The sequence below is a fragment of the Mobula birostris genome, chromosome 3, assembly GCF_030028105.1.
Source record: "Mobula birostris isolate sMobBir1 chromosome 3, sMobBir1.hap1, whole genome shotgun sequence".
NCBI lineage: Eukaryota > Metazoa > Chordata > Chondrichthyes > Myliobatiformes > Myliobatidae > Mobula > Mobula birostris.
Genome location: NC_092372.1, coordinates 95,139,427 through 95,162,940, shown reverse-complemented (window position 1 = coordinate 95,162,940; position 23,514 = coordinate 95,139,427). Strand labels below are relative to the sequence as shown.

The 23,514-nt window shown below is 40.3% G+C and overlaps 1 protein-coding gene across 6 annotated transcripts in view; it reads right to left on the bottom strand.

Annotated features, from left to right (window-relative positions):
- The window catches only part of LOC140195179 (coiled-coil domain-containing protein 158-like), a 162,171-nt gene that overhangs the window by 73,400 nt on the left and 65,257 nt on the right, over positions 1-23,514 (bottom strand). For all 6 annotated transcript variants that reach the window (XM_072253071.1, XM_072253073.1, XM_072253072.1 and 3 more), the window contains 5 exons: positions 8,747-8,857; positions 5,748-5,862; positions 5,075-5,194; positions 2,934-3,131; positions 1,435-1,950 (listed from right to left, as the gene is read on the bottom strand). In XM_072253071.1, coding sequence (XP_072109172.1) covers positions 1,435-1,950; positions 2,934-3,131; positions 5,075-5,194; positions 5,748-5,862; positions 8,747-8,857 — 1,060 coding nt within the window. The remainder of the gene's footprint in view (positions 1-1,434; positions 1,951-2,933; positions 3,132-5,074; positions 5,195-5,747; positions 5,863-8,746; positions 8,858-23,514) is intronic.

Here is a 23,514-nt window from a genome sequence, read left to right as displayed (position 1 = left end):
TACAAGGACAGGTGTGTAAAAAGGACCCTTAGGATCATTGGGGACCCAAGTCATCCCAACCACAATCTATTCCAGCTGCTACCATCTGGGAAGTGGTACCGCAGCATAAAAGCCAGGACCAACAGGCTCCTTAACAGCTTCTTCCATCAGGCCATCAGACTGATGAACTCATGCTGACTTGAATGTACTCTATATTACATTGACTGTTCTATTTATTGTAAATTATTATAAATTACTATGATTGCACATTTAGATGGAGACGTAACGTCAAGATTTTTACTCCTTATGTATGTGAAGGATGTAAGAAATAAAGTCAATTCAATTCAATAAATGTAGAAAATAAATTGCTCATATATTCCTGAGTACATAAAAATACTGAACTGCTTCATCATATAAACAAATATCATTCACAGAGTTAAATCTGGTCCAAGACTCTCAAAAAAGCAACAGGAGTTTCCCCACCAGCACCACTTCCCATTTACTTCACAAACAGTAAATGGGAGAAATGAGTGTGGAGTTACACAGCTCCAAATACACAATCACTGAACGTGGTGTTGCAGGCTTTGAGCTATAAATAAAACAAACCAAACACAGGGATTAATTTCGAGAAGAATAGAACTGAAATCAACCATGTCAAAGTTATATTGAATATTTGGTAAACTGTGGAGCCTTCTATTAAAAAAAATAGATTGGCAGTGGGGAAGATGCAAAAAGATGTCTATAGATTGGAACCAAAATTCAGAGGTTCTGGGAGATATTGAATAAGCTGGGGCTCCTTTGAGCTAAAGACTGAACAGTGTCTTGAAAGAGGTCTTGAAGATTATGAAATGATTAACTGGGTAAGTATACTGACAAAACATTTCACTTCTGTGGGAGCTCAGAATTCAGGGTCAATAAAGTGTTCAAATGAATAATTCTTGGGGACCTATTTAAGATGTGGAAAGGATGTTTTCCATCGTGAGGGAGCCTTGGACAAGAGAGCACAGCCTCAGGATAGAGGGGTGTCCATTTAAAACAGAGATGTGGAGAAATTTCTTTAGCCAGAGGGTGGTGAATTTGTGGAATTTATTACCACAGGCAGCTATGGAGACCAGGTCATTGGGTGTATTTAAGGCAGAGCTTGATAGGTTCTTGACTGGACACAGCATCAAAGGTTACAGGAAGAAGGCCAGGGAGTGGGGCTGAGGAGGGGAAAAAAAGGATTAGCCATGATTGAATGGTGGAGCCAACTCGATGGGCCAAATGGCCTAATTCTGCTCCTACGTCTTATGGTCTTAATTAGGGGGTGATCAGAATATGAAACTTGCTGCATATGGAATAGTTCAGGTGATTTTACTGTAGACTCAGCAAGAAAAAGAAGAATTCATACTGGTAGGGTTAAATGGGGAAGGGTATGAGTTGTCCACTTCTTGTCATATATAAATATTATCTGACCTTTAACTCTTGCATCTTCTGTTTCTGGCAATCAACTTCCTTCTGGAGTTGCTTTCTTTCAGCTTGCAGTGCCTCAGATGCAGAACTCTGCTGCGATGTCATTTCAGCAATGTTTTCCATTTCTTGTCGCAGAACAATTAGCATGTTGCCTTTTTCACTCAGCTCCTGCTTCAGTGAATCATTCTGACTCTGCATTTCCTTTACGCATCTCACAGCTTCTTCAAACTGATCACAAATGCTCTCCTCTGCTATTTTCATTCTTTGGATTTTCTGGTTCTTATCCTCAATTTCAAGTTGCAGTTTATTGTTTTCCACTGCTGCATTTTCCAGACATCCTTCCCTTTCCTTTAAAGATTCTTTCAAGTGACAGATACTTGCTTCGGTTTTGTCAATTTGCTGCTTCTTCTTATTAAGCTCCTCTCCAGTTTTACAAAGCTGCTCTCTACAGGTCTCATATTGGTTGACTAAGGCTGTTATTTTCTGTTGATCTTCATTCCTTTGCTCATCTGCAGATGCCTAGCATAGAGCATAGAAAATTATCAAGATCTTTCAGCAGACTGTGCTCTTAAGTGAAATGGGATTGCACTGATTGCGGTCTTTTACCTAACTTTTCAGTTTACTAAAAACCTTCACCAATTTTGAAGCAAGTACATTCATTAACAAATCATTCTCAACACAGTATTAATCAGTCACTTGTATTATTCCCCCAGGATCCAACAAGATTGATCTGCTCTTAACAAATGCAGTAGCTCCTGTCCTTCAGCATCAAACCATGAAAGGCCTCAGCATTAAAATGTAAGAAGCAACACTTTCCACTAAGTTTTATTTATTTACAGTGCGGAATTCAGTCCTACTGAGATGCACCACCCAGCAACCCACAGATTTGGTCCTAGCCTAATCTCAGGACAATTCACAATAACCAATTAATCTGCTAACTGGTACGTCTATGGACTGTGGGAAGAAACTGGGGAACCCAGAGGAAACCCACATGCACATGGGAATAATGTACAAGCATTCTTACAAAGGACACCAGAATTGAACTCCAAACTCTGTCGCCCTGGGCTGTAATAGCATCGCACTAACTGCTATGCCACTGTGGCACCCTTTAACTATCGTGATGTAGTAGTACTCATAAGAACAACATTCACCCTGCATGTTGCATGGAGAGCTGGTATCTTAATTTCCAGCACTGAAGGCCTTTGTCCAGTGACTACATCACATGCATCGTCATTTTTCTGGCCTTCTGCCACTGAGAAAAATGGTGTAATCAAGAGAAGATTTGGCAAAGATGTGAAAATCTCCCTAAAATACATTACATAAATTTAAGTTATGATTCGGAGGAATAATATGTTTCCATTTGCCACAACTCCATTTGACAGACAACCCAAATGTTCTTTTTCATTTCTAAACAGAACAACTTAATTTACTTCCCAGAGTGATTTTGTCAAAATTAAGACCAACTCATACAAACCATTAATTCTTGCTTATCATTGACTAACCTGATATTGTATGTAACACTGGCACTGTTCCTTAAGGCTCTTTATCACACCATCCAGCCGTTGAATGTCCTGATTTTTGCAATCAAGTTCATGCTGTAAGTTTTCAATGGAGATGCAATTGGTTGTTCCCCGATCCCACAGCTTCTGATTTTGTTCTTTGGCCACTTTGAGGTCCTCTTCAACTTTACAATTGTCAGCCTAAAAGTCAAACAAGTGTAGTTCTGAATTTGAAAAACAAAGTAATTGAAGGAGATGGGCATCCTTGGTCCAGCCTATGAGAATATTCACTTGGCAAGGTATCATGAATATGTAGCAGGCACGCAAAAGCAACTTTCATCAGTTATAGCACCTCACCTTATGGTCAGTTCAGACCTTGCTTGCCTCCTTTACCTTCTTCAAGGGAAGATAAATGAAACACCATAATAAACTATACATTCAGAAAACTAGCAAAATGCAAAAAGAACAAAAGACGTCAGATGCTCTCTCTTGTTTGCACTAGATATACTAGCCTTAATTACTTGAAATAGGATTTCAAACACCACTTGCCCTTGCCTACTGCACTATCTTATCAGTATTTCTTTGCAGTTTTCCTTGAGGCATCACCTTCTACTTCTGCATTGCCTGGAAATGTTGACACCTCTCTCTAAAACACTGACGTGCCCAGTGAAAGGAAACAGTTACAGAGCAAAAGCCTAAAACATCACAATCAATCTCCGCACACTCCAAAACGTTGCGTTAAACTTCTAGCATTTCTTGTTTCCCTCCCTCTAAAATGAAATTTACTATCCACTCCTGGTCTCCTAATCTTCAATGTCTGTGCTTTGTTTTGCTAAAAGCCAACTGAAACTATGTCTATGGAACACCCAGTGAATTTCCTGATTAATGATACACAGTATATAGAACATAGAAAACGTACAGCACAATACAGGCCTTTCGACCCACAATGCTGTGCCAAACATGTACTTACTTTAGAAATTATCATGGGTTACTCATGGCCCTCTGTTTTTCTAAGCTCCAAGCTTAAAAGAGCCTATTGTATCTGCCTCCACCTCCATCGCCGGCAGCCCATTCCATGCACTCACCACACTGTGTAAAAAACTTATCCCTGACATCTCCTCTGTACCTACTTCCAAGCACCTTAAAACTGTGCCCTCTCGTGCTAGCCATTTCAGCCTTGGGAAAAAGCCTCTGACTATCCACACGATCAATGCCTCTCATCATCTTATATACCTCTATCAGGTCACCTCTCATCCTCCGTCGCTCCAAGCAGAAAAGGCCAAGTTCACTCAACCTATTCTCATAAGGCATGCTCCCCAAACCAGGCAACATCCTTGCAAATCTCCTCTGCATCCTTTCTATAGTTTCCACATCCTTCCTGTAGTGAGGTGACCAGAACTGAACACAATACCACAAGTGGAGTCTGATCGGGTTCCTATATAGCTGTAACATTACCTTTTGGCTCTTGAACTCAATGCCACGGTTGATGAAGGCCAATACACAATATGCCTTCTTAACCACACAGTCAACCTGTGCAGCAGCTTTGAGTGTCCTATGGACTCAGACCCCAAGTTCCCTCTGATCCTCCACACTGCCAAGAGTCTTACCATTAATACTATATTCTGCCACCATATTTGACCTACCAAAATGAACCACCTCACACTTCCCTATAACTCCATCTCCCTATAATCTCAAAGAAATTAATGAAGCTTCTGAAGTACAACCTTTCTTTCTGAAATTCACACTGGATGCTTCTAAGATGTGGTTCCATGCTATGCAAACCATCAAGGGTGCCTTTATAACCTCCAGGTGACACAATTGCTATGCTTTCTTGCTGAATCCACCATTTTGCAAAAATGTTGCCTGTCTCATAAATGTCACCAGGACCATTCACTGACGAACACCTGAAATTTTAAATTCTCAGACTCTTTTCTGTTCCCTCCCTCAACATTTCATTACATGGTGCGACTAATAAAGGGCAGCAAGGGCATGATCACTGAAGGCATCATTAACTTTGTAAATGAACGTGTAAAGGGGAAGATGTGTGCATATGCAACTTGGAGAGGTACCTTATGACTTTCATAAGTCTTCCCTCTTTAATATATTAAGCATTAGTTTGGAAGTCAAACAGCTGCTGAACTTACCGTTAATTGCTGGATTCGACAACTCATGGTTTCTACCTCTTGCCTGAATTCATCCTTTTCTTTCCTGATTTTACAAACCTCAGACTGAGATTCTTCTATTACCTTTTGCAGGTCCTCTATCTGATCAAATAGCAAAAAAGGGCAAAGAAGACTAGACAATCAGTTTAAACAAAATGCTGAAACATAGCAAAATACATTGTTGAAAAGGCCCTCTGATCTCCTTTAGCATACAGCCAATATATTTTTATACTGTTGTAACACAACTCAAGTTGCCATTTTAATTTGTTTCAGTTGCAGCCACAACATGGATGCTGTTTTGATATACTCTTTACTGTAGCATTTTACTTTTTTTTTAAACATCAATTAGGAATTATGCGATAAATGTAAAAATTATTACTTCAAGAAGGATTTTGAGCCTTTCTCAAGCTTATTACATACTGGAAGGAAATAGGCCTTTTTCAGATAGCACCAGGAAAAACAAAATGTAATATTGACAAAGTGGTCTTACACCTCTATTAGATTTTGCTCTTCTATATGTTTAATAACATGACAGGAAAATGGAGTATTGTTTGACAAACAAAGGAGTTCTACTTCTTTCCTTTCAGTTCATGTTTTCTCCCCCACGTCCAAAACAAATAAAAAGAGTTGTTTTGTAGGCAAATTTATAACTGACCTTGTCTTCATACATCCTTCTGGCTTCCCGTAATTCAGTTCGGAGATGGCAGACAGTGGACTCCAGGTCTGTAAGCTGTCGTGAGTACATTATGCTTTGATTTCTCGCTTGTTCTCTAGATACATGAAAAAAAGCATTTCAGGCTGTATATTGTATACAGTTGTCATGTGTGAAGCCAAGCAGAGCTGCAGAACGGATGATGCTAATGAGAGAGATAATGAGAGACAATGGAGAACCATTCAAAATGCTAATCTCTCTCTTCTCTCTTATTAACGAGAGAGACACACATAATTCAGTATGTGGCGTCTGCCACAGACAGTTTGCTTTGAACCTGAACTGTTTACTAACAAATCCTGCTGAGACAATAGGAAGTGTGAAGTTTGATGGACAGGTGATACCCCATCAGGGGGATAAAAATAGCAGGTTTGCTAAGGCACGGGACACACGTCACGAGACCCTGGAAAGAGCATTGTGCCCCACAAGTTGGTGGGAGTTTGGAGGACCGAATCGCGGGAATCGGTCAGAGGCTCACAGGGTGTAAAGGTATGATCGGTGGGAACTTGATGTGTGTCCGCCCTTGCCTAGGTGCCAGGTTCACCACGGAAGAACAATCGCATCCAAAACGGAGGGGTCACAGTCAGTGACCACAGCGGGATCAGAAGGCGTCGAAAGGTTTGCCTGAAACCAACTGTATCCCTCTCCCTCTCTCTCTCTCCCCCCCCAACGGTACAACAACAGCGATTACTTCGAACTACACTAGACTGAATTGAACTCTGCTTCACCTTAAGACTGATCATTTTACCCCTAGACTGCGAAAGAGTTTGGTTGATTCCTATTACCCTATTTCTGTGTATATGTGTATACTATCATTGCTAACCTGTTACATTTATATCCTTGCGGTTAGTGTACTGTATTACTTATTTCTTTAATAAAACTTTATTAGCTCCTAGTAATCCAGACTCCAACGAGCGTTCCATTTCTGCTGGTTTGACAACCCAGTTACAGGGTACGTAACACAGTTCTCTGACATTAAATTATACCTTCGAAACCTTTGAAAATTCTCATTTAATTGGTTTCTACTAAATAACAACGTGAGAATTTAAAGTAGATTCTAGCGTTATGAATGCAATTAAGCACCTGACAACAATTCTGATAGAACAGAATGCAATTGCCCATAAAGTATCTGTCCAAGGTCTCCTGCCTAGTGGAATGCTATCATTAAATACCACAGATAAGTACTTTATCCAAATTATTCTGCATTAAAGAACAGTGGAACTTATCATCAGTTGCAAGAACTGTTTCTTGTGTTATTCAGTATCATAAGAGGCAGTTGACAGGAGGATGAGGAATACTCTGTTCAAGATAACTTAGTTTCATTGTTAGGCATAAGAAGATTTGCCCACATTAAGTGCAAAACAAAGCCATGCAAATATCACGTACTGAGCTTTTCAATATTTCCTACTTTTTCAATCTAGAAAGGAACCAGAAGCCCCTTCAATCAATTAAGTCTGTTTCTTGACTCTACTTTCTATTTCCTTTCCTTGTTAACATCTTTATTTTCCTTAATCTAATAATATTTACTTTCTGTCCACTGATATGTGAGACTTGCACTAACTTGATCAATTCACTTGGAAAACTTTGAAAAACAGCGCAATAATTTTTAACCTTTAAAGGCATGCCACTCGGCAATGATCATTTTTTATATAAAAAAGAAATAGAGGCACTGGAAAGGGTGCAACCAACCAGAATATAGCAGGATTGGAATGTTATAGATAACAGGAGAGGCCATACTCAATCTTCCAAAGTGTCTCACTTCACAAATGTTCATCACAAAGCCCCATTGACTATCTCATATCAGAGTATGCTTCTCCAAATGCTCTCAAATCCTGTCTGTAAGAACACTCAAGAGTTTACTCATCACTCATCTAAAATTCTTTGGTCTATAATTCCTAATATACCTCAAAAGTTTCAGTGGCATGATCCAGCATGTTAGCTTAATCTGTGCTGACATCACATTCATCAAGGTTGCTGTCACTGGTGAAATATTGAAGCAAAGTATTCATTAAGGACCTCCCCAACCTCCTCCGACTCCAGGCACGTTTCCCCTTCTATCCCTGATTGACCTACCCTCACTCTAGTCATCCTCCTGTTCTTCACATACATGTGGAATGACATGGATTTTTTCTTAATCCTACTCACCAAAGCCTTCTTTAGTCCTCTTCTAACTCACTCTTAATAAGTCCCTTACTAAACTCTTTCCTGGCTATCTTATGATTACCAAGATCCCTGGTGATGTTTGCTTCCTAAACCTTAAGTAAGCTTCCTTCTTCGTCTTGGCTAGATGTTCCACTTCTCTTGTAGGCCAAGGTTGCTTCATCCTACCATCCTTTCCATGCCTCAATAGGACAAAACATCATGCAAGTGCTTCATAAACAACATCCACATTTCCTGTGCACGTTTTTCCCAGTTTACGCTCCCAAGTTCCTGTATAGTAATGGACTTGATTGATCCAACAGACTTCTGGTTCCTTTCTAGATTGAGAAAGGAAAGTAGGAAATATTGAAAAGCTCAGTATCTGATACTTGTATGGGTTTGTTCTGCACTTAATGTGGGTAAATCTCCTTATGCCCAATAATTGAACAAAGTTATCTTAATTTGTTCGTGTAAAAGCTATGTAATACATCTTAAAGGCATCAATATGCTTCCTGCAACCAGGAAGCAAAATGACACAGAGCTACTGATGAAAAGCATTTTATAAACACATGTATTGTCTTCTAGCATCTTAATTCAAAGACTATTCACTAAGCTATAAAATAAACATATCCAAATTTAAACACATAATAATATATCCAAATCAGAAGTTCCATACTTCTTGTATGGCCTTCCAACACTTGAGAGGATATCAAAACAACAACACTATATACCATGGATTGCACAAATCAACTAAAAGGATACAGAGTAAATATTTCACTGGTCAGTTGGTAGAAATTTAAACATACTGTATGGCTTCCACTTGGTTTTGGAAACTTGAGGCAAGGCTGCGAGAGCAGTTTACTTTTTCAGTCAGTACTGACAATTCCTGTTGATGTTCATGCTTCAGCTGCTCTATTCTGTGAAAGAAAGTTTAGTGGCTATTCAATACATGGTATGTTTCTGTATTTGAAAATATACCCAAAGACACACATATATATTTAGTATATTTGGAGATTAACACAAAAAAGAATTTCAGGATGTATATTGTATACATTTCTCTGACATTAAATGTACCTATTGAAAAAAAGATTCTTTCAGCAAAGAGAGGCTTCAGTCAGAGAAAGCAAATGAAAGAAAAGATCAAGGTTATGATTTTTTTCTCCTTCCCTTCTTTATATCTACTCAGTTAGGATAGTAGAGATGACAGGCAGGATAGTGGAATGGACCTCTTGCAAGATGTGGGAAGGCAAGGAGACCTCCAGTGTCCCTGACGATTACAAATGCGAGAAACACATCCAGCTGCAGCTTCTAACAATCTGCATTAAGGAGTTGGAGCAGGAACTGGATGAACCCCAGACCATTCAGGAGGCTGAAGGGGTGATAGATAGGATATATAGAGCTACATCCAAGGTGCAGGACACAGGAAACTGGGTGACAGTCAGGAAGAGGAAAGATGGTTGGGACTCTGGCACTGTGTTTGCCTTTGTGACTCAAAAGGGAAGGGGGGAGAAGAGCTGCTGTGGTGATAGCGGATTTGTTAGGGGAATAGACAGATAGTTCTGTGGGCAAGAATGAGATACCCAGATGGTATGTTGCCTCCTGGTACCAGGGTCCAGGAAATCCAGGATTGAGTCCTCTGCATTTTTCAGTGGGAAGGTGAACAGCCAGAGGTCATGGTCCATATAGTTGACATGGACACTTGTGGGATGATTGACAAGGTTCTGCAAAGGGAGTTCAGGGAGTTAGGATGCTAAGTTAAAGGGCAGGACATCCAGGGATGTAATCTTTGGATTACTACCCGTGCCGTGTGCTAGTGAGGGCAGAAGTAGGAAGATTACACAGTTTAACACGTGGCTAAGGAGTTGGTGTGGGGGGGGGGGGCAAAGGATTTTTGGATCATTGGGCTCTCTTCCAGGGAAGGTGAGACCTGTACAGAAGGGACAGTTTGCACCTGAACTGGAGGGGGACTAATATCCTAGCAGGAAGGTTTGCTAATGCTGCACAGTGGGGTTTAAACTAGAATTGCAGGGGGATGGAAACCAGAGTGCCAGAACAGTTAGTGGAGAAGTTGTGGAGGCAGATGTTGATAGGAGCTCAGACAGAGTTGTGAATTAAAAGGTTGAGCATGGTGCGACTAGTGACCTGAACTGAGTATATTTCAATGCAAGAAGTATCATAGGAAAGGCATATGAAAGTACTGAAGATGAGATGTGTTGTGAGGAGATGCTGTTGATAGGGCAAAATTGCAGTCACCAGGATGAGTTGCAACATAAAAAAACAGACAAATTCAAAAAAGGGTGGATACAGACCTGAGGGTACTACATTTGACAGCGTGCAGCATATGGAAAAAGGTGGAAGAACTTGTAGCACAATTACAGGTTGACAGGTACGCAGACATCACTGAATCAGAGCTGAAAAAAAGATTATAGCTGGGAGCTCAAAGTTCAAAGATACATATTGTATCAAAAGGACAGGCAGGAAGTCAGAGGGTGCAGCATTTCTCTGTTGGGAAAAATGAAATCAGATCATTAGAAAGAGGTGACATAGGGTTGGAAGGTGTTGAATCATTGCAGATAAAGCTAAGGAACTGCAAGGATAAAAAGACCCTGAGTGGAGTTGTATACAGACCCCCAAACAGTAGTAAGGATGAGGTCTATAAATTACAATAGGAGATAGAAAATGCATGTCAAAAGAGTAACGTTACAATAGTCATGGGGAGGTTCCAATATGCAGGTAGATTAGGAAAATCAGGTTGGCACTGGATTAGAGGAAGGGGAATTTCTAGGGTTTCTACGAGATAGCTTTTTAGAGCAGCTTATAGTTGAGCCAACTAGGGGATCAGCCATTCTGGATTGGGTGTTATGCAATAAAGTAGAATTGATTAGAGAGCTTAAGGTAAAAGAACTCTTAGAGTCAGGTGATCATAATATGATCAAATTCACTCTGAAATTTGAGAAGGAGAAGCTAAAGTGAGCCGTATCAGTATTACAGTGGTGTAAAGGGAATTACAGAGGCATGAGAGAGGAGTTGTCAGAATTGGCTGTTAAAGAACATTGGCAGGGATAATGGCAGAGCAGCAATGGCTAGAATTTCTGGGAGCAATTCAGAAGGCACAGGATATATACATCCCGAAGAGAAAGTATCCTAAATGGAAGATGACAAAAGGAAAACGGACACCAAAAATTTCGTCAGATATTTAAAGTATAAAAGAGAGGTAAGAGTGGATATTGAACTGCTGGAAAATGATGCTGAAGAGGTAGTAATGGGGGACAAAGAAATGGCAAACAAACTGAATAAGTATTTTGCATCAGTCTTCACTGTGGAAGACACTAGCAGTATGGTGGAAGTTCTAGGTCTCAGGGATCATGAAGTGTGTGAAGTTACCATTACTAGAGAGAAGGTTCTTGGGAAACTGAAAGGTGTGAAGGTAGGTAGGTAAGTGGACCAAATAGAGTACACCCCAGGGTTCTGAAAGAGGTGTCTGAAGAGATTGTGGAGGCATTAGTAATGATCTTTCAAGAATCATTAGATTCTTGGAAAACTGCAAATGTCATTCCACTCTTTAAGAAGGGAGAGAGGCAGAAGAAAGGAAACTATAGGCCAGTTAGTCTGACCTCGATTATAAAGGATGAGGTCTCAGGGTACTTGGATGCACATAATAAAACAGGCCATAATCAGCATGGTATCCTCAAGGGAAAATCTTGCCTGACAAATCTGTTGGAAATCTTTGAAGACATAACAAGCAAGATAGACAAAGGAGAATCTGTTGATGTTATGTACTTGGATTTTCAGAAGGCCTTTGACAAGGTGCTACGTATGAGGCTGCTTAACAAGCTACAAACCCATGGTATTACGGGAAAGAATCTAGCATGGATAAAGCGGTGGCTGATTGGCAGGAGGCAAAGATTGGGAATATAAGGAGCATTTTCAGGTTGGCTGCCAGTGACTACTGGTGTTGCACAGGGGTCTGTGTTGGGATCGATGCTTTTCATGTTATATGTCAATGATTTAGATAATGGAATTGATGGTTTTTTTGCAAAGTTTGCAGATGATATAAAGATAGGTGGAGAGGTGATAGTTTTGAGAATGGCTACAGAAAGACTGAGACAGATTAGGAGAATGGGCAAAGAAATGGCAGATTGAATTCAGTGTTGGGAGTCATGCACTTTGGTAGAAAAAATGAAAGGGTTGACTATTTTCTAAATGAAGAGAAATTCAGAAAATGGAGGTGCATAGGAACTTGGGAGTCCTTGTGCAGGATTCCCTGAAGGTTAATTTGCAGGCTGAGTCTGTGGTAAATAAGGCAAATGTGATGTTAACGTTCACTTCAAGAGGACTAGAATATAAAAGCAAGGGTGTCTTGTTGAGACTTTATAAAGCACTGATGAGGCCTCACTTGGAGTATTATGAGCAGTTTAGGACCCCTTATCTTAGAAAGGCCGTGCTGAAACTGGAGAGGGGTCAAAAAGGTTGACTAAAATGATTTTAGGATTGAAAGGCTTGTCATATTGAAGAGTGTTTGATGGTTCTAGGCCTGAATTCACAATAATTCAGAATATGAGGGGTAACCTCATTGAAATTTATTGAATGGTGAAAGTCCTTGATAGAGTGGATGTGGAAAGGATGTTTCTTATAGTGGGAAAGTCTAGAGGACATAGCCTCAGAATAGAAGGGTGTCCTTTTAGAATGGAGATGAGGAGGGCTTTCTTTAGCATGAGGGTGGTAAACCTGTGGAATTCTTTGCCACAGGCAGCTGTGGAAACCAATTGTTTATGTATATTTAAGGCAGAGGTCGACAGATTCTTGATCGGTCAGGGCATGAAGGGGTACCAGCAGAAGGCAAAAAATTGGGGTTGAGAAGAAAAATGGATCAGCCGTGACGAAATGTCAGAGCGGACCTGAATGGCCAAATGGCCTAATTCTGCTCCTATATCTTGTGGTCTTATAAAGTTCAGCATTGCTTTTAAAAATGCAAATTATTATTGAGAAAAGATGGTCTAGTTTTTACTAAAATAAGAATGTCCTATGAAATCTCCTTAAGGACTTGGACTTTCAGTTTAAGGAGCAGGTAAACTGTTCTTCTCAATTCCCATTTGACCCTGTGTACATCTTGGTCTCTGCAGCAGCCCCGTAGCTGCTTTAATTTTTTGCAGCTGCACATTGAGAGTAGGGGAGATTCAAACAAGAAGACACGAGTTGAGAGTTAAGGGGCAAAGGTTTAGGGGTAACACGAGGGGGAACTTCTTTACTCAGAGAGTGGTAGCTGTGTGGAACGAGCTTCCAGTAGAAGTGGTAGAGGTAGGTTCGATTTTGTCATTTAAAAAAAAAAATTGGATAGGTATACGGACAGGAAAGGAATGGCGGGATATGGACTGAGAGCAGGTTGATGGGACTCGGTGAGAGTAAGCTTTCGGCATGGACTAGAAGGACCAAGATAGCCTGTTTCCGTGCTGTAATTGTTATATGGTTATTGCTTAAAGTGTTACTGGCGATACCATAGGTGGAAGTAAGGCTCTATCTTAATGGTACAAGACCATAATCAACAGATTGGGGCCCACCATGTCCACACTGGCATACAGACACCTATTTATATTAAGCCCACCTTTTCCTTCACAGATTCTCATTAACTCCCCTCGGATCTACCGCTCACCTACTGAGTAGAGCAATTTGCAGCAACTAAGTAATCAATCTATCAACCAGCGCCTCTTTAGTATTTCAAGCAAACCAAAACACCCATGGGAAACTTGCAAGGTCACAAGGAAATTGTACAAGCTCCACATAGAGAGCACAGAGGTCAGTATAAAACCTGGATCACTGTAGCTGTGAGGCAGCAGCACCACTTGTCTTCAGTACAGTGTCTAAGTGTCTTTGGTAATCAGTTTGAAGTCTAAATAATTAAGTAAGCTTCAATTAAAACATCTAACAAATGTAAATTAATGAAATTATCAGATAACATTACATGTCTTTAAAAGAATGTCGATAATCCTATTCAGATGAAAGGGATCGCACTATTTTCCTCAGCTACATAAAATTAAAGGGCCACTTAAGAAATATAGCTGGGCTCTGTGCAGGACAGATTCAAAAGTGTGTCCAGGAATGCAGAGAGTGTTCAGATGTCCAGCATATCTCATCTTCCAAGTGCAAAATTGGAACTGCGGGCCTGCCAAGTGCGACTACCCAAAATTAATTAGAAAGATCAGTGTTGATTTATATTAATCAAATAATATCCTTGTAGTTCTCCTTCACTGTTGAACTACATGATCACATCCTTGTACACACCTACCTCTGATCTTTGATAGAGAGTTCTAATTTACATTCAGTACTGAAGTGCACCCACTAAATTTTCCTGCAGAGAAAATATTCTCAAGGGCACCTACTCCATCAGTAAGGAATACAGCAGTGAATAGTTCATGACATTGTAGGAACGGTCAAACTGATATCATCAACTGCAACAAGCATTCTATTAAATGTGGCCAATGTTATCATGAGATTTTTCACTGACAAAGCCTAACTTAAGGTTTTCAATGCGCTTTGAGAATAGTGTGGCCGGCTGAATATTTTTAATATATAATTGGTGTCTCTGGTAGAGGGAAAACCAAATTATTTCAAATCTTATTGAACTCTTAAGTTCTTCTCACTTATTTCCCACAACTCCGCTTTCACACACTTTCTTCCAGTTAGAGTAAAGATAAGAGAGGTAAGGCATGTTGAGATGACTTTTATTTTATAAAACTGGGGTTTGGTATCAAGAAAAATTTTGTCTTTAAGTTTGGATGTCACAATTTCAGACAAAGGAGGCCCAGAGGAGAATGCAAAAGAGATTTACTGGAATGGTATTGGGAATGAAGGATTTTATTTTGAATGAAACCAGAGAAACTGGGTTTGTTCTCCTTACTGCAAAGAAGGCTAGGAGGAGTTTGATGGAAGTGATTACTGAGATAAAGTAACAATCCATCCCCCCCCCAATGGCTGGTGTACAGTTAGTAGAATATATTATAAAGGTTATTACTAACTGGAATATGATTTCTAGGCAACAATGGGTCCCAAACCCTTCCAATTCTGCTGAATTGAAAGGTCCATAATCAGAATCAGGTTTAAAATCACTGACATACTTGGTGAAATTTGTTGTTTTGCTGCAGCAGTATAGTGCAAGACATAAGATATTATAAAATAAATAGTGGGGGGATAAGTGAATAATGAGGCAATGCTATTGGTTCTGAAATCTAATGGCAGATGGGGAAGAAGCTGATCTTAGAACGTTGAGTGTGGGTCTTCAGGCTTCTGTACTTCCCCCCCGATGGTAGTAATGCAGAGAGGGCGTGTTCCAGGTGGTGAGGGTCTATAATGATAGATGCTGCCTTCTTGAGACTCTCCCTTTAGAAATTGTCCTCAATGGTGGGGAGGGCGGTGCCCATCATGGAAACGGTTGAGTCTACAACCACCTGCAATCTCTAGAAATCCTGTGATTTGGAGGCTCCATACCAGGCTCTGACGTAACCAGTCAGAATGCTCTCCACAGTACATCTCTAGAAATTTGCAAGTGTCTTTGGAGACATACCAAATCTCCTCAAACTTCTAATGAAGTAGAGCCACTGGCATGCCTTCTTCATAATTGCATCAATATGTTGGGTCCTGGAGAGATTCGCTGCGATGTTGACACCCAGGAATTTGAAGCTGCTCACCCTTTCCACCACTGATCTCTGAGTGGGATCTGGGCTGTTCTCCTGGCTTTGCCTTCTTGAAGCCCACAATTAATTCTTTGGTCTTGAGGACATTGAGTACAAGGTTGTTGCTGTGACACCACTCAACCAGCAGATTTGTCTCACTGTTGTATGTATCGTCACCATCTGAGACTCTGCCAACAACTGTACTGTCATCAACAAATTTATAGATGGCATCTGAGCTATGCTTAGCTATAAAGTTACGAATGTAGAGACAGTAGACCAGTGAGTTAAATGTACATTCTGTGTTGTCAAAAGAAATGTTTGAAACCTGATTCTGATTATGGTTCTTGCAAATCAGCAGGGATGGAAGGATCCACACTGACTGTGGTCTCACAGTGAGGAAGTTGAGAATCCAACTGCATGTTTTGAAGCTTTTTGATTGGTAGTGAGATGATGGTGTTGAATGCCAAGCTGTTATTGATAAACAGTGGCCTGACATATATTTTGCTGTAATCTAAGTGCTGCAAAGCTGAGTGGAGAACCACTGAGACTGCATCCATAAACTAGGAGTAGTGGGCTACAACAGTGAAGTAACAACTGTGGTTGTGTAAAAATATTAGCTCAAGGGTATGCCATGGTTTGGTTGGTACTTCAATAATCATTAGTTCCTTGTTTTGTTGTGTATTCCTTTAATTCTAACATATAGGATGTTGGCACCATTCTCCAGAATTTTTTTTCCATACATTATTAGTCCTATACATAGCTTATCTAAGTTCTTTTTTCAGCTCTCTTCTGGAGTAATTCTTCTTGTTATCAACAGAGCAGAAAAAGCACCAGCTAATATTTACTTTTTTCTGGTTTGTAAAGACTTAATTCAGAGGTTCAAGAGTAAGCTTCATTCTCTCCTTGATGCTCTACATGCGTTTTAGTTGTTGTTCTAGAATTGTACTAAATACATTATTAATACTCCACTGAGAGACTGTTGAAAATGAAGAAAGTGCCAGGAACGTTGAAGTGAATTGTGTAGCTGCACTTACAGGGAACCTCAACATGTGTGACAAGGAGCGAATAAAGTATAATTCATTTACTCCTCGACATTTTCTTCTTTTTCTATCAGTGGGTGATTTGTTTTTCACCATAAAAAGATCGACAATCCCTTTTATCTCCTCATTTACATATTCTACTTTATCATTTTATTTGTTATTTGTTAAATTCTCTAGTCAGCATCAGAAGCCATCTAACACTATCTTCAAGGTTTCCTGTTTGGTATAGCTGGATCAATTATTCTGTCGGACTTTTTTTTGTTTGTTCCCAAAAAAGACAAAACCCAAAATAAAATCCCAAACTAGAGTTTTTCTCTTCGGAGTTGAGGAGGATGAGAGGTAACCTAATACAGGTTTCCCCCGCCATCCGAAGGTACAGCGTTCCTATGAAATGGTTCGTAAGCCGTAATGTTGTAAAGCAAAGAAGCAATTACCATTTAATTATAAGGGAAAAATTTGAGAGCATTCGCAGACCCAAAAAATAACCTACCAAATCATGTCAAATAACACATAAAACCTAAAATAACAGTAACATATAGTAAAAGCAGGAATGATATGATAAATACACAGCCTATATAAAGTAGAAATACTTTTCCACAATCATTGCCGTACTGTTCTCTGTTGCAAAAATCTCACGCAAGCGCTCTCGACAGAAACACGGTGCAAGCGCTCTCGGCAGAAACACTCTCTCCAGTAACCTTTAAGCTATGAAGCTGCCAAATCATACCAAATAACACATAAAAATACACAGCCTGTATAAAGTAGAAATAATGTATGTACAGTGCAGTATCACTTACCGGAATTGGGAAGACAGTGCCGAGTACACTGATGATGGTGTGTTAGGCTGAGTCGTTGGAGGTTGGGGTGGTGCAGTGGTCCCCAACCTCCAGGCCACCGACTGATACCAATCCACGAAGAATGCAGTGGTAGCCGGGACACACCCAGCACATCTTTAAGAAAAAAGCCGAAATAAACAAGCTAATTAATTAGGTGCCGCCTGGCACATAAATGTTGGCCCAGATCAGAGGGGACGCAATCAGCAATCGCCTCTGATCTGGGCCGACATTTATGTGCCAGGCGGCACCTAATTAATTAGCTTGTTTATTTTGGCTTTTTTCTTAAAGATGTGTTGGGTGCGTCCCGGCTACCGCTGCATTCTCTGCAGCAATGTATCGGTCCGCAGCCCGGAGGTTGGGGTGGTGGGACACTGAGGTGTCATCTCATCGTCGTCTGTTTCCATCAGGGCAGGCAGGTCATTTTCTTCACGTTCAGTTCCTGGACGACTTCACTTTCAGTCCATTCGCTACTACATTCGGTTTCGATTGTTATCCTTTTCTCTTCCAATTGCATCAGCTCTTCATCCATCAGTTCTTGGTCATGGGATGCCAAAATCTCTTCAACATCATCTTCATCAACTTCCACAAGCCATACTCACTTTGTTCACCATGATCAAAATGTTTAATTATGTCTAGTTTTAGGCTAAGTGTAACACCCTTACGAGCTCTTTTAGGCTTTTCCGATAACTTAGAACTCACCTTGCTAATGGCTGCTCACAGGCACGTGTTTAAGAAATGCCAGCTAGAATGCAGTACTGGGGGAGGAGCTTGGCTGCTCGAGGCACACGCTGCCTTTTATCACACGCTCCTTTTTTCGTAACAGTGAAAACACCTTCTGTTAGCGAAAACAGGTAACTAATGTAGGTCTTTCGTAACAGTGAGGTTTCGTAAAGCAAACGCTCGAAAAGCGGGGGTCACCTGTAGAGGTGTACAAGCTGATAAGAGGCATAGATAGAGTGGATAGCCAGAGACTTTTTCCCAGGGTGAAAAAGGCTAATACAAGGAGGCATAATTTTAAGGTGAATGGAGGAAAGTATATGGGAGGTGTCAGGGGTAAATAGTTTACACAGAGTGGTGGGTGAGTGGAATGCTCTGCCAGGGTGGTGAAAGGGGCAGACACATTCGGGGCATTTAAGAAACTCTTAGATAAGCACAAAGATAATAAAAAAAAATGGAGGGTTGTTTATGTAGGAGGGAAGAATTAGATAGATCTTAGAGGAGGTTAAAAGGTCAGCACAACATTGTGGACCGAAGGACCTGTACTGTGCTGTAATGTTATATGTTCTAAAACGCTACTTTCCAACCTCAAAGGAAACACGTGACATTTCAGACACAATGGTAGGTTGGTAGGGATATCCCATTGAAGGCTAAATCTGACTCTACCAAGGAACTTGCTACCAGCACAGGTTCAACTCCAGTGTTGCAGAACAGAATGTTACGTCTCTATGTTCTTTATATTCTTTCTACTCTTGCTACCTACAGTAAACTACTTTAACATTCTCAGCCTTTTGTCAAATCCCTGCATTAGCAACTCTGCAAGTCTCTTCCCTCCTTATAGTTTTCAGAGATACATTCCTCCAACTCAGTCTCCTGTCCACTCCCAATTTTACTCCACCTTCTGTTCACAATACCCTAAATTCTGAAATTCCATGGTGAAGTATCCATGCTATGCACCTTCAGTCTTCTTCTTCAAGAACCCTTGTTTGGAACCCACTTTAAAGTATCTTTCTCCGATTTTGTATTTGTTTTTTGATGATACTTTTAGGAAACACTTGGAATATTTTGGTATTTTACTATCTTTGTCCTTTGGACAATTGCCTTAAATCTTTTCCTACTGTCTCTTCTGCCAGCAAACTGTCAGCTCGAGTGCCTTCTATAAATTCGTTACTTGTAGAATCTCAAAAGATGATGCCGGGCGTACAGGAGTGAGAAAGATGAGCTGATTGAGTGGTGTTGCAACAACTTTGTACTCAACGTTAGTAAAACCAAGCAATCAACTGTCGACAGAAGTCAAGGAAACTCATCCTCATCAAAGCAGTAGGAAGAGTAAGCTGTTTCAAGTTTCTGAATGTCAACATCTCTGAAGATCTAACCTGGGCCCAACATATTGATGCAATTACAAAGAAAGCATGGCAAAGGCTATATTTCATTAGAAGTTTGAGGAGATTTGGTATGTCACCAAAGACGTTAGCAAATTTCTATAGATCTTTGGTGGTGAGCATTCTGACTGGTTATATCACTGTATGACATGATGGTGCCAATGCACAAGATCTGAAAAAGCTGCAGAGGGTTGTAAACTCAGCCTTCTCCATCATGGGCACCAGTCCCCGCCATCAAGGACATCTTCAAAAGGTGATGCCTCAAGACGACAACATCCATCATTAAGGAAACTCACCATCTAGGCATCCAGGACATGCCCTTTTCTCATTACTACCATCAAGGAGGAAGACACTCACTCGACATTTTAGGAACAATTTCTTCCCCTCTATCACCCAGATTTCTGAATGGTCCACGTTCCCATGAACACCACGTCATTACTTTGCTCTCTTTGTGCACTACTCATTTAATTTTTTTAATATTTCACACTGTAATGTATAGTATTTTGTAAAATTTATTGCACTGTACTGCTGCCTCAAGATAACAAATTTCACAATGCATGTCAGTGATAATAAACCTGATTATGATTTACTGTCAAAACTCCTATGATTTTGAACACCTTTGTCATATATCCTCTTAACCAGTTCTGCTCTAGGATAATAGCCCAAGTTTCTTTAATTCTCCACATAACTGAAATACTAGCAAATCTCCTTTATACCCTCTGCAGGTCTATGGCATCCTTCACTAATCTATTATTCAACCACAATTCTCTAGCTGGGTGTTAACTAGTGTTTACAATAATGATTATTATGATTGTGAGGACACGCAGTCCCCTTTTGTTGTCATTTAGTAATGCATGCATTAATAAATGATAAAAATGTTTTTCCAGAATGATATCACGAAAACACAAGACAAACCGACTTAAAAACTAACAAAAACCACATAATTATAACATATAGTTACAACAGTGCAAAGCAATACCGTAATTTGATAAGAACAGACCATGGCACAGTAAAAGTCTCAGAGTCACTTGAAAGTCCCATCATCTCACGCAGACGGTAAACCTCCAGCGCCGCCAACTTGCCGATGCAGCATCCCGGAAGCATCTGACCACAGTCTGACTCCGAATCCGTCCGAAAAACTCCGAGCCTCCGACCACCTATTCGACACCAAGCGCCATCACTGCCGAGCATTTCGACCCCAGCCCCGGCAACAGGCAATACGCAAAGCCGAGGATTTGGGGCCTTCTCCAGAGATTCTCGATTGCACAGTAGCAGCGGCAGCGAAGCAGGCATTTCAGAAGTTTCACCAGATGTTCCTCTGCACTTTCTCACGGCTGTCCCCATCAAATCCGGATTGATGCACGGCCCCCTAGTTACACATATCGATATTCATTCGGAAAGGCCGCGCGCACTGCGTCGTGCTGCCATCTTCTCCTCCCTCCTTAATGTTTTCAGAAAGCACAGCATAAAAGCCTGGTTTTTGTGCCTCTTATAGTCATAGAATGTTACAGCAGAAAAACAGGCCCTTTGGGTCATCTAGTGCTTGCCAACCTGATCTTCTGCCTACATCCAGACCATATCCCTCCAAAGCCCTCTCATCCATATACCTATTCAAATTTCTTTTAGATATTATAATGGAACCCACAACTACCAATTACACTGGCAGCTCATTCAACACTCACACCAGCCTCTCAGAGGTTTCTCCTGAGATTCCCGTTAAATATTTCACCTTTCATCTGAAACCTATTATATCTAGTTCTATTCTCACCCAACCGATGGCCCGCCTGTATCCCTCATAGTTTTGCATACGTCTATAAGAACTCTCGCCATTTTCCTACCTTCCAGGGAATAAAGTCCTAAACTATTCAGCCTTTCCTTATAATTTAGGTCCTTAAGCCTTGGCAATCCTTGTAAATTTTCCCTGTACTCCTTCAAGCTTATTGATATCTTCTCGGCAGGTAGGTGACCAGAAATGTACACAATACTCCAAACAGGTACCAAAATAGTAAAGCAGAGTTTTCACATTTTCCTCCCATGTAGAGAGGCTTATTTTATATTGTCTGTTCTTGCCCTTGCTACTAAAATGTAATCACATTACTTTACTATACCAAATTTCATCCGTCACATTATGGGCTCGATGTCTGAAACTTTCCTTGCCAATGTTTACTATATTTCTGTGTCATCTGCAAACTGTGAGATGACGCCACGTATGACCGTCCAAATAAACAACTTTACAGAACTCTTTTCCTAAACCCAATCCATGTGTGTGACATCACTGCATTCCACCCTGCAATCAGAACAACAATCATTCATCGTTAACCGCTGAAGCCAAAACTTCAATGGTAACAAGAATTCAGCCCCCAGTGTCCCAATCCTCAGAACCCTGAAGGTTACTTCTAAAGTATATGGAAAATAAGAAATAACCTGAAGACTTGGATGCCGAGATAAGAGCTGCCTATAACACTCACAAGTTAAATTTATTTACTAACAAGTAGCACAAAATTATAATGAAGTTTACCAACCTTAAGTCATTGTTAGTGATGGCTGAATTAACAGGTCTGTGCACAAACTGCTCAGCTACTGCAACAATCCACTATTGATGACCTCACTCATTGTGCTAATGATGCACTTCAGGCATCTTACTCCACAGACATGCAAGCTCACAGATTTCAAGTCTCCCCAACCAGGTGAAACTTTCAAGTTGTCTTTATAGGAATTATGTCTCTTATGGAAAAATTTCATGAACTGTAATCTCAAGTTCAGCTTTACTGACTTTGTATGGAATTCAAAATCCATCTACAATCTGATTAAAGAAGACAAACTCTTGGTTCCAGCCTCTAAACAAGGGCACCTACATCAAACAAGATGGATTTACCAGTTGGTACTATATTGGTAACTTTAATTGTTGCTGTTTACCTCAAAGTGAAAAGTTTGCTGTTGGGAATGAGTGAATATTTTGTGTATGAGTAATAACCAACTGCAAGGAAAAACCTTGAATATGAAACATGGAATGTTATAGATGAATCATAAGGATAGAAGAGCTTAAGAAATGAAAGCTGGAGTCAACCAAAAGGCTATTTGAGCCTGGTCTGCCAATCACGAAGACCATGGCTGAAATGCTTCATCAATTTCACTTTCCCACATTAGCCCCAGAATATTGAAAAATCTACCATCTTAGTCTGAAATGTCCCACCAGCCGAGCTTTATAAGGCAAAGAGTTCCAAGGATTGACAGTCCTCTGAATAAACAGGTTTTCTATCATCCCTGTACTAAATGACTATTAGGCTTCCTTCGAACTGACAGGGGAAATTATCATGTTGCATCCATAGTCAAGAATTTAAAAGATGTCAAATTTTATTCTTCAAGACTTTGGGGAATATTGGCTTGGTCTATTTCATGTTTCCCCATAGGACACTTCTGTCATCCCAGAAGATAGTTCACTGAACCTTTTAGCACATCTTCCCAGTAAGTATATGCTTCATTGGGTACATATTGCTTCAGGTATGCTCTCACCAAGAGCTTATATAATAATTTTAGCAAGATTTTTATCCTTTTGCCCTAATATCTTAACAATAAACAACATATTTGACTACCTAATTATCATGTAACTGCATGTGATTCATGTGGAAGTTTTTTTCACGGAGTATCATGACTTACTAGCACTCACATGTAAATAATCTTTATTTTTCTTTCTTCTCTCCAGTCTGGATTATCTCACACGTGCCTGCAGTCCAGTTTCCCCAACTTGTTATGTAATAGCTGATGTAGTAAGCAATGCAAACCTGGATAAATTGTACTCAGTCCTTTCAAACTTTAAATAACTGAAATTCAAGCGCTGATCCTGTTGGATTTCCACTGTTGCACCCTGCCATTCTGAAACTTATCTACTTATTCCTATTGCTTTCAGCCTGTTAACTACCCTTCATTGTAAA